This window comes from Cervus canadensis, chromosome 6 (assembly GCF_019320065.1).
Source record: "Cervus canadensis isolate Bull #8, Minnesota chromosome 6, ASM1932006v1, whole genome shotgun sequence".
In the NCBI taxonomy this organism is placed as follows: domain Eukaryota; kingdom Metazoa; phylum Chordata; class Mammalia; order Artiodactyla; family Cervidae; genus Cervus; species Cervus canadensis.
The window spans coordinates 42,282,228-42,298,385 of NC_057391.1; the positions used below are offsets into that span (position 1 = coordinate 42,282,228).

At 40.1% G+C, this 16,158-nt stretch overlaps 1 protein-coding gene across 5 annotated transcripts in view; it reads left to right on the forward strand.

The window, feature by feature from the left end:
* The window catches only part of CSNK1G1 (casein kinase 1 gamma 1), a 161,659-nt gene that overhangs the window by 114,980 nt on the left and 30,521 nt on the right, over positions 1–16,158 (forward strand). For all 5 annotated transcript variants that reach the window (XR_006270026.1, XM_043471701.1, XM_043471700.1 and 2 more), the window contains 5 exons: positions 872–1,106; positions 9,401–9,486; positions 11,323–11,407; positions 11,698–11,846; positions 12,762–12,866. Coding sequence is in view for 4 of the 5 variants with exons in the window: in XM_043471701.1 (XP_043327636.1) it covers positions 872–1,106; positions 9,401–9,486; positions 11,323–11,407; positions 11,698–11,846; positions 12,762–12,866 (660 nt within the window). In the remaining variant the exon portion in view is untranslated. The remainder of the gene's footprint in view (positions 1–871; positions 1,107–9,400; positions 9,487–11,322; positions 11,408–11,697; positions 11,847–12,761; positions 12,867–16,158) is intronic.

A 16,158-nucleotide genomic window follows, 5' to 3' on the forward strand; every position in this document is an offset into this window, starting at 1 on the left:
AGTTCTCACAGAGACCAACACAGCTAAAGCTGTGTCTCTCAGCACCTACCAAATCCCACACCAATACCAGTTTAAGGAACAGTTAAGACAGTTGCTTTGAGAAGTTTGTCAGCCCCTCCACCCAAGGATGTAGGTGCATCTCTGTGGGTCTGAAACGGTGATGGTCTCACCCACTTTAAAGACTTGGAAATGTTAGAAAACTGATCTTAACTTCAGAGTCAAAAGTTCAAATGCTCAAGCTCCTTTTCTATACTAAGCAGAAACGATTTAAAGGTAGAAATGAACTTAATGAAATTTGAAAAAATTTTTTATTTTGGGTTATGTATACTTTCTCATAAAAACTATACTCCTACCTCTGCCATTAGTTAGCTCTGTGATATTAGTCCAGTCAACTTCTCTGGGCCTCACTTTCCTTATTCCTGCAACAATGAGACCGAGTATAGGAAGTTGTGGGCAGGAGCTGAAGGAGGCAGTAGCTTCTGTCTTCAGGGGCCACCACCATATTCTTATTTCCTGCCTGGGAGTAATTCTTGCCTCTCAAAAGCTTTCCTTCTGCATTAACATAAAAACGTTAATTCTGTTCATCATTTGCAAGTTGTTATATGAAGTGAAACCGTATACTATCATTTTAGCTGAACCACACTGTCCTTTTCTCTTTTATCTTCATATTTGTCATGTATGTATTAGTATCAGAAAGTATGTTCTGATTTACAAGAATAAAGTGACTCTGAGTGGTGAAGAAATAAGTTTGATTTTAATTTAAGTAATTAAGTAATTATAACTTTGAGCTGATAAAAGAAAACATTTTGAAGTATTTTTATAATAAACTTCTTCAGAGTAGTATTTGTATCACTGTCATTCTTTCTTTTAGCTTTCCCGAATGGAGTATGTCCACTCAAAGAATCTCATCTACCGAGATGTCAAGCCAGAGAACTTCCTGATCGGTCGACAAGGCAATAAGAAAGAGCATGTTATACACATTATAGACTTTGGACTGGCCAAGGAATACATTGACCCTGAAACCAAAAAACATATACCTTATAGGGAACACAAAAGTTTAACTGGAACAGCAAGATACATGTCTATCAACACGCATCTTGGCAAAGGTGTGTTTATTTTCAGCTCCAAGAAAGAGGCAGGTTGTTAAAACACCTTTTTATTCCCAAAACACTTTTGTACCCACTGTGCATTACAACTTGTGATTCTTATTGCTTCACAGGGTAAGTGATGTTTATACTTGAGAAATTAAGATGGTAAGTCAGTGACTTTCTCAGTATCCTGTTGACAGCTAAGGATTTTTAATTCTGTTTCCTAATGCTTATTTTCTCAGCAGTTTGGATACTTTAATAACTGAATTAAGGTGATAGCATCTTGGTAAGTTTAGTGATGAGTTTGATAGCTACATACACATGGCCCCCTATATAACCTGAAAAGGCCATCAGGCTGATCTTCTTTGGAGAAGAGTACTTCATTAAAACATGGACCAGGCTTCTTTTCTTTGTGCATAGTTCCATGACTCATTTTTCCAGGAAAAGCCTGTGTCTTATTCAGCGAAAATACATTTGCTTTTCCATGAGTCTTGAGTTTTACTCATGATAGACAATTTGGACAAATATTGCTAAAAGCTCTAGTCAAGGCAGAAGGCCTTCCATGTTAGAGAGACTAGTCCAGAGAGAGTATTTGTGAGAGAAGTGTAAGGAACAGTGGGAAGGCTTTGTTGGTAGGACTCTGGGCCCTCAGCCGCTTCTCCAGGAAGGCTTCCCTTTTTGTCTGTTTTATATATTGGGCTTTCATGGAAGATTCTATTTGAAGACAAGGTATTAAGGTGATTGAAAAGATATGTTTGAAAATCACCACTCTAGAGAGTTGACATACAAACAGAATATTAGACTCCTAGACATAGCTCTTTATATAAGGTGTTTAAATATTAATGAATTATTTACATAATAAGTATTTTAAAGACTAATGTAAGCAGCAGCTACAAAGTTGCCTAATTGAGTACACTACTCAGAGATTGAGGTGAGGGTTCTAGTGAAGAATAAAAATGACATTACCAAGTGGTATGATACAACCTAAGTTGAAATGAATGCTGTCAGGATTTTTTTGATAACTACCTGGATATTCTCACTTAACTAAATATAATAGTTTAAAATTAGACTGGAAGGTTCTCTGCCACTTTTTATTGGTGACACTTTGGACAAATATCAAACTTGTCCAAAACTTGTCCCTGAAACTGACCTCTAAATATAGAGTAATATTTCACAAGGATGTGTTGCAGGTTGAGTGAGTGATAATGTAGGTAACACGGTTCTGTTGTAAAGTGCTCAGAGTTCCCTTCTTCCTTCCTTTTCACAAAGGGAGAGACTGTGGTACATAGTAAAGTCATGATTGTTTGGTTTAACTGACGTCTAGAAGTTGTTCCTGGGCTCAGCATTTGTGTTCTGATTTTATTATTCTTATCAGGAAAAGCAAGAACAGATAAGAAATGTGTATTCCGTGTTGTTTGTATAAGGTACAATGTAATAGTTAAGAAAAGGGGATGTAAATTCAGGCTCTTTAAAATAAACTTGTATGGGCCAATAACCTTCCTCTCTCACCATCAGTTATCTCATCTGCCTTGAAATGTTTATGTTAATAGTACCTTATAGCATAGGGTTCTTGAGATAATGCATATAAACTGTTCAGGATATTGCTTAATAATACTAAAGACTGTGTAATGGTAATTGCCATTTATTCAACAAAATATGTTTTAAGCATCTACTCTTATCAGATTGGGCTCCTCTGTCTCTCGGTGTAGCTATTTCTGCTGGAATTTTTGAGTTTAGCTCCACATGTGGACTTCCTGAGTTCCAGGGTTTTTTTCAGGTCAGATCGAGCCTGTCACATATTTGTCTGTAATGTCCCCATTATAGAGAATACATATAGGTGGTTGTCACATGCCCCTTTAGACTCTGGCCATGGGCTCAAACTCAGAGAGGTTTCTGTAGGAACTCTAATCCTATTGGTTTTCAAATGTGTAGCTTATTTAAAAAAAAAAAAAAATTTGTAGCTTCTTTTATGTTGTAATAGAAAAAAGAAGTGTATCTTTTCAAATTGAACTGAAGAGAATTGCCTATTAATTTTGCGAGGGCACAAAACAAGGGAAGCACTAAACCTGACATTTACTGCATTAGATTAGTCATCTTCCCACTGATTAAACCTGCCCATTTTATATTCCTTAATATTTGAAGTTGGGGTGAGGACACTGGGTCATCTGGCTCCTTTCCTTCAACGAAGTATATTTGACCTAAAATCAAGCTTGCGATGCAGGTAAACCAAGCACATCTTTCTGACTGGTTGAAAGGAACCCTTTATCAGTTCAGTTCAGTCACTCAGTCACGTCCAGCTCTTTGCAACCCCATGGACTGCAGCACGCCAGGCCTCCCTGTCCATCGCCAACTCCCAGAGTTTACTCAAACTCATGTCCATTGAGTCGGTGATGCCATCCAACCATCTCATCCTCTGTCATCCCCTTCTCCTCCCGCCTTCAATCTTTCCCAGCATCAGGGTCTTTTCAAATGAGTCAGCTCTTCCCATCAGGGGACCAAAGTATTGGAGTTTCAGCTTCAGCATCAGTCCTTCCAATGAATATTCAGGGGTGATTCCTTTAGGATGGACTGGTTGGATCTCCTTGCAGTCCAAGGGACTCTCAAGAGTCTTCTCCAACACCACAGTTCAAAAGCATCAATTCTTCACCGCTCAGCTTTCTTCATAGTCCAACTCTCACATCCGTACATGAGTACTAGAAAAACCATAGCTTTGACTAGACAGACCTTTGTTGGCAAAGTAATGTCTTTGCTTTTTAATATGCAATCTAGGTTGGTCATAACTTTTCTTTCAAGGAGCAAGCGTCTTTTATTTATTTTTTATTTTTTTGCAAGCATCTTTTAATTTCATGGCCGCAGTCACCATCTGTAGTGATTTTGGAGCCCCCCCAAAAATTAAAGTCTCTCACTGTTTCCACTGTTTCTCCATCTATTTGCTATGAAGTGATGGGACCAGATACCATGATCTTAGTTTTCTGAATATTGAGTTTTAAGCCAACTTTTTCACTCATCAAGAGGCTCTTTTTTTTTTTTTTTTTCAGTTCTTCTTCGCTTTCTGCCATAAGGGTGGTGTCATCTTTATATCTGAGGTTATTGATATTTCTCCCGGCAATCTTGACTCCAGCTTGTGCTTCATCTAGCCTCACGTTTCGCATGATGTACTCAGCATGTAAGTTAAATAAGCAGGGTGACAGTATAAAACCTTGATGCATTCCTTTCCTGATTTGGAACCACTCTGTTGTTCCACGTCCAGTTCTGACTGTTGCTTCCTGACCTGCATGCAGATTTCTCAGGAGGCAGGGCAGTTGGTCTGATATTCCCATCTCTTTAAGAATTTTCCACAGTTTGTTGTGGTCCATACAGTCAAAGGCTTTGGCATAGTCAATAAAGCAGATGTTTTTCTAGAACTCTGGTGCTTTTTCAATGATCCAGCAGATGTTGGCAATTTGATCTCTGGTTCCTCTGCCTTTTCTAAATCGAGCTCGAACATCTGGAGGTTCATGGTTCACGTACTGTTGAAGCCTGGCTTGGAGAATTTTGAGCATTATTTTACTAGCGTGTGAGATGAGTGCAGTTGTGCAGTAGTTTGAGCATTCTTTGGCATTGCCTTTCTTAGGGATTGGAATGAAAACTGACCTTTTCCAGTCCTGTGGCCACTACTGAGTTTTCCATATTTACTGGCATATTGAGTGCAGCACTTTCACAGCATCATCTTTTAGGATTTGAAATAGCTCAACTGCAGTTCCATCACCTCCACTAACTTTGTTCGCAGTGATGTTTCCTAAGGCCCACTTGACTTTGCATTCCAGGATGTCTGGTTCTAGGTGGGTGATCACACCATCATAGTTATCTGGGTCATGAAGATCTTTTTTGTATAGTTCTTCTGTGTATTCTTGCCACCTCTTCTTAATATCTTCTGCTTCTGTTAGGTCCATACCATTTCTGTCCTATATTGTGCCCATCTTTGCATGAAATGTTCCCTTGGTATCTCTGATTTTCTTGAAGAGATCTCTAGTCTTTCCCATTCTGTTGTTTTCCTCTATTTCTCTGCACTGATCACTGAGGAAGGCTTTCTTATCTCTCCATGCTATTCTTTGGAACTCTGCATTCAAATGGATATAGCTTTCCTTTTCTCCTTTGCTCTTTGCTTCTCTTCTTCTCACAGCTATTTGTAAGGCCTCTTTGCTTTTCTGCATTTCTTTTTCTTGGGAATGGTCTTGCTCCCTGTCTCCTGTACAGTGTCATATGAACCTCCATCCATAGTTCTTCAGGCACTCTGTCTATCAGATCTAGTCCCTTAAATCTATTTCTCACATCCACTGTATAATTGTTAGGGGTTTGATTTAGGTCATACCTGAATGGTCTAGTGGTTTTCCCTACCTTCTTCAGTTTAAGTCTGAATTTGGCAATAAGGAGTTCATGGTCTGTGCCACAGTCAGCTCCCAGTCTTATTTTCACTGACTGTACAGAGCTTCTCCATCTTTGGCTGCAAAGAATATAAGCAGTCTGATTTTGGTATTGACTATTTGGTGATGCCCATGTGTAGAGTCTTCTCTTGTGTTGTTGGAAGAGGGTATTTGCTATGACCAGTGCATTCTCTTGGCAAAACTCTGTTAGCCTTTGGCCTGCTTCATTCTGTACTCCACGGCCAAATTTGCCTGTTTCTCCAGGTGTTTCTTGACTTCCAACTTTTGCATTCCAATCCCCTATAATGAAAAGGACATTTTTGGGGGGTGTTAATTCTGCAAGGTCTTGTAGGTTCATAGAACTGTTTAACTTCAGCTTCTCCAGCATTACTGGTCGGGGCATAGACTTGACTTACTGTGATATTGAATGGTTTGCCTTGAAAACGAACAGAGATCATTCTGTCATTTTTGAGATGGCATCCAAGTACTGCATTTCAGACTCTTTCGTTGACTGTAATGGCTACTCCATTTCTTCTAAGGGATTCTTGCCCACAGTAGTAGATATAGTGGTCAATGTGAGGTAAATTCACCCAATCCAGTCATTTTAGTTCGCTGATTCCTAAAATGTCAATGTTCACTCTTGCCATCTCCTGTTTGACCACTTCCAATTTGCCTTGATTGATGGACCTAACATTGCAGGTTCCTATGCACCATTGCTCTTTACAACATTGGACTTTACTTCCATCACCAGTCACATCCACAACTGGGTGTTGCTTTTGCTTTGGCTCCGTCTCTTCATTCTTTCTGGAGTTATTTCTCCGCTAATCTCTGGTATCATACTGGGCACCTACTGACCTGGGGAGTTCATGTTTCAGTGTCCTGTCTTTTTGCCTTTTCATACTTTTCATGGGGTTCTCAAGGCAAGAATACTGAAGTGGTTTGCCATTCCCTTCTCCAGTGGACCACGTTTTGTCAGAACTCTCCACCATGACCCGTCTGTCTTGGGTGGCCCTTTATGATATGGATGAATATGATGTGGATGAAGCCTTTATGATGTGGATGAATTTGTGTCCTCCTGGTCTCACTGGTATTGAAACCTTACTTCTTTGAAAATAAAAATAACCTTCATGAAAAAACAAGGGCATTGGGAAATACTGAATTGAACAAATGTGGAGTGTTCAAAGAAATATGGAAATAAAGCCTGGCTCTGTTTTTCATTCTCATTTTTTTAAAGACGTTTATGATTTAAATTGGGGCTTCCCAGATGGCTCAGTCGGAGAAGGCAATGGCAACCCACTCCAGTACTCTTGCCTGGAAAATCCCATGGACGGAGGAGCCTGGTAGGGTGCAGTCAGTGGGGTCATGAAGAGTCGGACACGACTGAGCGACTTCACTTTCACTTTTCACTTTCATGCACTGGAGAAGGAAATGACAACCCACTCCAGTGTTTTTGCCTGGAGAATCCCAGGGATGGCGGAGCCTGGTGGGCTGCCATCTAAGGGGTCACACAGAGTCAGACACGACTGAAGTGACTTAGCAGCAGCAGCAGATGGCTCAGTCATAAAGAATCCACCTGCCAGTGCAGGAGCCATGGGTTCGATCCCTAGGTTGGGAAGATTCCCTGAAGGAGGAAATGGCAACCCACTGCGGTATTCTTGCCTGGGAAATCCCATGGACAGAGAAGCCTGGTGGGTTACAGTCCACGGGGTTGCAAAGAGTCAGATGCAACTAAGCACAAGCATGATGGTTTAATTTATCATAGATTATCTTTGAATTTTAGAGGTGGAAAATGACTGTTCATAGTATCTAAATCAATCAGTTTGTTTTCAGATGAGGAAACTGAGGCCCAAAAGGTGACTTGGCCATGCTTGATTTTGCATAGATTAATAAACTAATGGGAAGGAATAGGCCAAGACCTAGATAACCTGACTTAGGAACCATTATTTTTCTTACCATCCCATATCCCACAGCTTTTTTTCCCATGATTTTCAGTATTTGAAAAGTTATTTTATTACTCATTCTGGTGAGTTTAAATGTGTTTATTTTAGGGGGGTTAATTTTTTTTTTTTTTAATCTCATTTTATAATGGGTTTTGCTCTGAAGAAAACTTGGGCTCATTTCTGGAGTCTGAACAATTACTCAAAGTGTGGGGAGTTTCGCCCTCTAGTGCTCAACCAGCTAAAATACAACCATTTGTCCCTGGTTTTTTTTTTTTTAAATTAAGGGGGCCTCCTTACAGGAAGTAGATGTAAAAATAGAGGCGATGAGTAGGTTTGATACAGTGTGAGAACCTGCAGGGTGTGGTTTCTCTGTCTGCCCTGCTTTGTGGGAGGCCCCAGTTCACCCTGCTTGGTCTTTGTTTTTTTGTGTATCTGCAGGTTCTGTTAACAGAATCTGTTAACAAAATCTGTAGTCAAAAGCTTCTGGTGGCCTTGCTGTTTGACTTCATTCTTTTAAGGATTATTTCGATTGCTGTGTATCAACTCAATTTTATTTTATTTATATCTCTTGTCAGGGTGCTGCCCCTTCCCATTAAGTGACCTTATTTCCAAAAACTGCCTTCAAAGTACAGTCTAGAAAGTTGCCTCTTCTTTTTTCATCTACACTGTGGAGTACTATTCACTCTTTTCCATGCAAATTTCCTATGATAGAGGCGACAGTTAAAGTATTGTGCTTTTGTATTTTGAGTTACCGGAGAAGCTTTTCCTGCCTCCCTGATTCTGTTGGGTTTTACTTTCTACACAAAGAAGACAAAAGTCAAGGTAGCCCCTTATTTTTACATCTCTCATTTCTTTTGATAAAGCCCCGAACTTGATTCTGAAAAATAAACACATAAAATGTCTGAGATGAATTATAATTGGCAAATTAAAAGTGGAAGAATGTGCTACTTCTGTTGCCTGACAGCCAAAGAATGTATAGGATGTTTTCTGAGATGTAGTTACGGTTTGTTAATGAACTATTCTGCAGTTCTTTATCATCCTTATCATCCCAATTTAAAGAAAAGAAAGCAAAATCCAGCAACTTGTTTTACATTCTAAGCTCCCTGAATGCAAGGATACTGGTTTATGTGCCCATAAAGGGCTCCTTAGTAATACATTTTAGGTCTTTCTTACGGTGGCTGTGGTACAAATGGAATGGAGCTAAGGAATATGCCTTGATGATCGCTTAGATTAAACTTAATTTTAAGTGTCAAATGAATAAAAAGCACTAGACATGTATGCTGGGCTTCTCTGGTGGCTCAGATAGTAGAGAATCTGCCTGCAATGTGAGAGACCTGGGTTTGATCCTTGGATCGGAAAGATCCCCTGGAGAAGGGAAAATGGCGACCCACTTCAGTACTCTTGCCTGGGAAGTCCCATGGACAGAGGAACCTGGTGAGCTACAGTTCGTGGGATTGCAAAAAGTCAGACATGACTGAGCAACTCACACACACACACACGTATGTTAGGCATTCTGTAGCTTGTGTCTTTGTAGGCCTAGCCAGAATGGACTCTTTTAACAGCCTCAGCTGCTCCATCTGCTGCTCACTTTTCACAATGGTAACCAAAGAGCAGTTGTAGCCCATGCACTAGAAATAGCGTTTGTTATTTCTTACTTGCAGGAAGTATCTTACTTTCAGGAAGGTGACAGCATCGAGTGAGTAGTTACTCACTTCAGTGATTTGGACTGGGTTTTAGTTTAGACTTGCTCTTTTCACTTGGTATTTACTTGCCAGTAACAGATCTAAGCAAAGGAAGTACATGCTGTTTTTGGTTTTGATCTAAAATACCACCCCTGATTTAGATATACAGAGGATTAGTAAGCAGAGCCTTTCCAGAGAAGACGGGTTTTTGAAGGGATTACTTGGGTTTGCACCCCTTTCTGCTTTAATAACTGCAAACATAACGTGTGATCTGTCTTCCCTTTTAGAGCAGAGCCGGCGCGATGATTTGGAAGCCCTGGGCCATATGTTCATGTATTTCCTTCGAGGCAGCCTTCCCTGGCAAGGACTCAAGGTATCTTTGGAAGTGCTTAGTGGAGGGCTTTGCTGAAATACTTAGCTGATAATGAAAGGGGTGACTGACTTGATGCTATAAGAAGCACAGAGGGGACAATCAGCTCCAGAGATGTGAGACAGGAACTACATTAGTCTGTAATGTTAATACTCACCTGGGCTTGGGAAGCTCTATTTTCCCCACATTTGTCTTCTTCCCCTTCCGAATCCTTCTTCCTTGTGTTAGTAATTTCTTCCCTCATCCCCTCCCAGCTTTGCCAGTGCTGCTTTTCTCTCTGTGTTGATATTCCTTCTTCACTACCACTGTGTAGCAGGAATAGTGTTCCCAGTGCATTGGGGAATTTATGGAACAGATTGATGACAGCAACTTCTACACATTTTACTGCAAGGCCAGCAGGGTTAGGTGTACCCGTAACGGGAACTGGGAAATACGTGTTTGTCCTTTATAGGCCAAGAACCCACCTGAACTAAATAAAACTCCAGGTTTAATATTGCTATTCAGGTGTTTTATTGAATAAATGCCTATGCATACAATAGCTATTCCTTGTGAAATGGGTAGTTTAAATACCCTTCCTTAGGTAGGTATCAATACAGTGCATTTGTGTCAGGGTTAGCTATTAATTATACTTACAACCATTGTAATGATTACCCTGTGCCTCTAGCTGCATGGACTAGGAAATGGTGAGCTTCTTACCCATTCTAAGACCCATTAGATAGCTAATGCAAGACTTGTTTGAGTTGTAATTTACTTCAACGTGTTAGTATGGAAAGAAACTTTTATCAGTAGCTTTGGGTACCATACAGTCCCTCCCTCCCTCCCAGAGGCCTGAAGGATTCATTTTGCTGTGCTTCCTTGGACATTTGTGCTGAAAAATGAGGCTTTTATCCCTTCCTTTTGGGAGGATTTTATTTCTTTCCCTTTAAATTCCTCTCCTAACATCGCTTCCATGGTCTTATCCTAGTTGCATACCTTCTCATTGATATTGACAGTTGTCAACTAGAGTTTCACATCCTACTTGCTCATCATACAGCCAAGCAATGCATTCTTGTATTATTAATTGCTTGAAATTTTCTCATGACCCATGAATCATTTTAGGGTAGTTGTAGATTTAAAATGTCACCAGCATAACTTCAAAATGTAATTGCTTAAAGCTGGGGTCAGCAAGCTAGGTAGACCCTCATGCAGATCCCTTGAGGCCACATTATTGTCCACGCTCCAGAAGCCCTCTGTCTGCAGTCTTAAGCAAGCCAGACTTGGTACTTTGAGCCACTGACATACAGCAGACCTGTCTGTTAGCCACGCCTGTATCATAGTTAAATTTTCTATCTACTTGCCCCCATTTGGATTAGCAATATTTTTTTTTTTAATTGAAGGTAATCGCTTTACAGAATTTTCTGGCTTTCTGTCATACATCAACAGGAATCAGCCATAGGTACACTCATATGGATTAGCAATGTTTATAATCTTATCCAGAGCTGATCAAAGAATGAGAAGGTTGAACCGCTTTTGGACCCAGTGGCCATGGGACATTACTAGGCTGTTACAGTTTTGAATTTATTTTCTCATCCTAGTCCCTCATGCCGTTACATTTGATGGTGTTTATCCGAGACTACGAAATACATTTGCCAGTAAAGCTTTCCAGAACAGCAGATGTTCTGTGCATGTCTAAATATATCATCTCTAGTACATTTCTTATTTGTCAGTATTAGAAAAAAATTGAGACAATCTAATAAACCCTGACAGTTTGAGTGAAACATTCATAATGTCCCCAGACATATTGGACCTCCCATGCTTAGCACCTCTTTCCAAGGAACTTTTTTTCTTTATTCTCTACAGGCTGATACCTTAAAAGAAAGATATCAAAAAATTGGTGACACCAAAAGGAATACTCCCATTGAAGCTCTCTGTGAAAACTTCCCAGGTAGGATGCCAACAGGACCCTCCAGCCAAGTGCTACTGGAGCTTTGAAGGAGGTGGAAACCATGTCTTACTTAGTATCTCTAGATAAGGGTCCTCTCCAAAAAATTTACATTTTCTCTTATTGTTATTTAAATCAAGATAGATTTTTTCACTTTGATTTGGTCCATAAAACAAAACAAAGCACATCAGTGGCAAGTATAGTCTGTGCAGGTACTCCTTGCCTGGTCCCTAGCTTCTCCCCATGGGAAGCATTCCGCTAACAAGCATGGCCTTTAACCTCTTTCCTAACAGAGGAGATGGCAACCTACCTGCGATATGTCAGGCGATTAGACTTCTTTGAAAAACCTGACTATGAGTATTTACGGACGCTCTTCACAGACCTCTTTGAAAGGAAAGGCTACACCTTTGACTACGCGTATGATTGGGTTGGGAGGCCTATTGTAAGTATCTTATTTCTCCCCCCTACCCTCAGACCAGCACTGTCTCACCCCTTGCCAGCCTTTCTGCCTATGTCTGTGGGAAAAAAGCATTCCTTTGTAGACTTTCCATTTACCAGCCTTTTCAGGGTGATGCCATAGATTGCTGTCACTAGAGCAGTAAAGGAGTTACTCCTGCTGTGTTTTTAAGATTATGACCACTGTGACCTAAGATACCAGAATTTAAGTCAGATTTTTAAAAATTATTTATTTTTGGCTATGCTGGGTCTTCTTGCTATGCACAGGCTTTCTCTAGTTGTGGAGAGCAGGAGCTACGCTCCATTGCGATGCACGGGCGTCCCATTGCAGTGACTTCTCTTGTTGTGGAGCATGAGCTTTAGGGCACACGGGCTCAAAGTTGTGGTGCAAGGGCTTAGTTGCCTCACGGTGTGCGGGATCTTAGTTCCCAGACCAGGGATTGAGCCTGTGTCCCTTGCTTGACATGCAGATCCTTAAGCACCAAACAAGTCCCAAGTCAGTTTTTAAGAAGAAATTTAGTTTGAATGATCCAGGAGCTGGTACTTCATAAGCTATTAAGGTACCTGACTTCTGTTGGACTGGAGCCCAATGCCTGAGGAAATTTCTGAATTTGCTGTTATGGTCTACAGACCAAGACTTGAGGGAATGCTAACAGTTGTCACTGTGGGATGTTCTTATTCTTTTCAAAGACGTGCTCCTCTCCAATGAACTATTGAGGACCAAACTCTCCCTTTTGTAGATAAGCAAACTGAGAAGGCAAGATTTGAAACTGGCCTTGGTTGTAGTGATAATAGTAATAATAATGACTACTATTCTCTTAGAATTAGAATGATGCTGTCCTTTGCAGAGTATTAAGTTGGACCTATTTTCCCCAATTGACTTTTTGTTACATTTTTCCAGCCCACTCCGGTAGGGTCAGTTCATGTAGATTCTGGTGCATCTGCCATAACTCGAGAAAGCCACACACACAGGGATCGGCCATCACAACAGCCTCTACGAAATCAGGTATGTGTTGGACCTTTATTATTTCAGAAATCTCACTTCTTCATGACTAATATTAAAACCCAAATTCTTTAGCTTCTGTCTTAAGTGTATATACTAAAATGAAAGATAAAGGGCTTACTGTTACTCATAGTTGTGGTACAGCATTCCAGCGTCCCTCACGGTTGTGTAAGGCCACTGAGATGTGGCCAGATGTCTTACGTGAAGCATCCACACTAGAGAAGCAGGACCTGTCAGAACCTATTGGCTGAAGTGGACAGTTTTCCACAGTTCCAAAGATACTGGATGGATAGTCAGGTAACCCACCTTGGGTCTCATCTGTAGTCCAGTGTGGAGCTGTCACCCCAGTTAGTTTTTCCTTGGTGATTAATAAGGGTGAGTAATTTGGACTTCCAGATGATGTAGGTGTGAACTGGACCTCTACCCTACCTCTGACCTTGTGTCCAGGTTAATTTTATAGCCTGCTAGAATCTGGGCCTGTAGTGAAGACACAGCTTTGCTTTAGACCATTCCAGAGAAGGCAATGTCATCAGTCCTTCAGTGTTCATGGTTTGGGAAATTAGTGGTTAAATGAGAGGTTTCTCTTAACCTAAAGACAGAGGAGGCAAACACACCAAAAAAAAAAAAAATCAAATTTGACAGCATTAAAGAAAGGGATAACTGATTGAGAAGTAAATATGATAAATCCTTATGACATATGTATTGTTAAGAGAAAAATCAGTACCTCAATAAATAAGAAGCACTGAATAATAAACAGATACACGCACATAATCATCACTTATCAAATTAGCTTGTTTACTTTTATCCCTGACTTCAGTGTTTTATATTCACAGACATTTTTACAATAAAATGCAAAAATCACTTCTCTCACAGATGTACCTGTGAAAGTATGTAGGTTAAAAATAGTATGTAGAATCCAGGTGCCCCCTCCAAAACAAAACAAAAAAAGTACTATATTGAGGTATATACACACGCATACATACATACATACAGTGAAGTGCATACACAGATACAGATAGACTCACCACTAAGTACATACTTTTGGCAAAATGTGTGGCGTGTTGGGTAAGAAAAAACGTATAAAGGAAAGAATTCTACGTATTAGTGAATAAAGGAGAGAGTAGATTGGCAAAAAAGATGAGATTTAGCAAACTGTCCACTAGTTGGGTCTAGAGTTAGAGACTTTAATCAGAGTACTTGGCTAGTGATTCTCTTTTGACTAACTTGTGATCTGACAGCAAAGTACTGTTGACTTCTTCAGTTCTCCCCTGCTGCTGCTGCTGCTAAGTTACTTCAGTTGTGTCCTACTCTATTTGACCCCATAGACGGCAGCCCACCAGGCTCCGCCATCCCTGGGATTCTCCAGGCAAGAACAATGGAGTGGGTTGCCATTTCCTACTCCAAGGCTTGAAAGTGAAAAGTGAAAGTGAAGTCGCTCAGTTGTGTCTGACTCTTCGTGACCCCATGGACTGCAGCCTACCAGGCTCCGCCGTCCATGGGATTTTCCAGGCAAGAGTACTGGAGTGGGGTGCCATTGTCTTCTCCGAAGTTCTCCCCTACTACTCTTTAAAAAATATTGAACTTTCCTGGTGGTCCACTGGTTAAGACTCTGAGCTCCCAATGCAGTGGGCACAGGTTCAGTCCCTGGTCCAGGAACTAGGATCCCACATGTTGCCCAGTATAGCCAAAAAAGCCTTTCTTTTTTTTTTTTATTTTTAACAATAATGATAAAAATTAAAAGTGTGTAGAGTGCACAGTTCAACTGACATTCTTACACATTGCTCTTGACTTTGCAAATTGTTACAAATTCCCTAGAAAGTAATTGATAAAGTTATAAACCTCTCTGAAAGAATAATTTTACTTCTTAGAATCAATTATAATAAAACAGTTCAAGATAAACTGCCACAATGCCATTTCTAGCAGAGTTTTAGAAATGATCCACATATCCAATTATAAGAGAATGGTTACAGATCTGCTCAAATCTTTTATCAAATAAACTGGGTTGTAACAAAATGAATTGTAATGCATTTATTCAGTGGAATATTGTCTAGCCACTTAAAAAAATATTTAGGAAAACTTACAGCAACCTGAAAAGGTTTTATGGTTGTATAGTAAAGAAATCACAGTATAAAATTAGAAATACTTCATGATTCCCTTCAGGGGAAAAGAAAATGAGGAAGTCAGTTGGAGGCTGCTGCTGCTGCTAAGTCACTTCAGTCGTGTCCAACTCTGTGTGACCCCATAGACAGCAGCCCACCAGGCTCCTCTGTCCCTGGGATTCTCCAGGCAAGAACACTGCAGTGGGTTGCCATTTCCTTCTCCAGTGCATGCATGCTAAGTCTGTTCAGTCGTGTCTGACTCTGTGCGACCCTGTGGACAGCAGCCCACCAGGCTCCTCTGTCCACAGGATTCTCTAGGCCAGAATACTGGAGTGGGTTGCCATTTCCTTCTCCACAATTGGAGGAGATAATACCAAAATATTAAGAGGCATATGGTTGGAAGTCAGTGGGTAATGTTTTTCCAAACTATGCTATAATGAAGTTATGTTACCTTATAATGAAAAATACATTTAAATAGTAAAGGTATGAAAGAAATTAAAAAATGTTAAATAGTCAGGGAAAGCATAACATATCTGTCTGCTTGTGTTTTTAGAATATTTGAAAACTAATATATGTGTTTCCTTTAGTTCCCCTTGTCATTTCTGCTTCAGTGAATTCATAATTAACGTTGCTCCTTTGAATGAATTTTAAAGGTATAGGTAAAAGAGGTGGTTGAAAACCTACATTGCCAGGATGGAATATGAGGTCATACCTAGTGTCTGAGTAAAAAGTACAGTGAATTTCAGTGTACTTTTAAGTGAAAGGTCATTAAACCAGAATATGTAATTAAGAGATCTCCTGTACAATGCAGGAACCTTCTTTTTGTAGAGTTGAGTCTTAAAAGCCTGTGTGATTTTTTTTTTCTTGTAGGGTTTTTCATATCCCCTGGCTGCTAAGAAATTTCCCATGTCAGTGCACATTTTATATCTCCTTTCCAGCAGAATTCTGAATTCTTGCTGGGTAGAATTCCCTCTGCACTGTGGGTAAATGGATTTCTAGTGTCTGTTGAACCTTTACACTGTGTCTTAGTGTGTGGTCCCATTGCTTTTGTTCCATCCTTAGGGCTGTTTCCTTATGCTTTTTTTTTTTTAAGACTAATTCTTCTCAAGTTTTAAAATCAGCAAAAGAAGAAAGTAAAATCTCTCCTTGAGAGAGATTGAAGGTATTTACTTTAGGGACAGCTAACCTTTTATTTA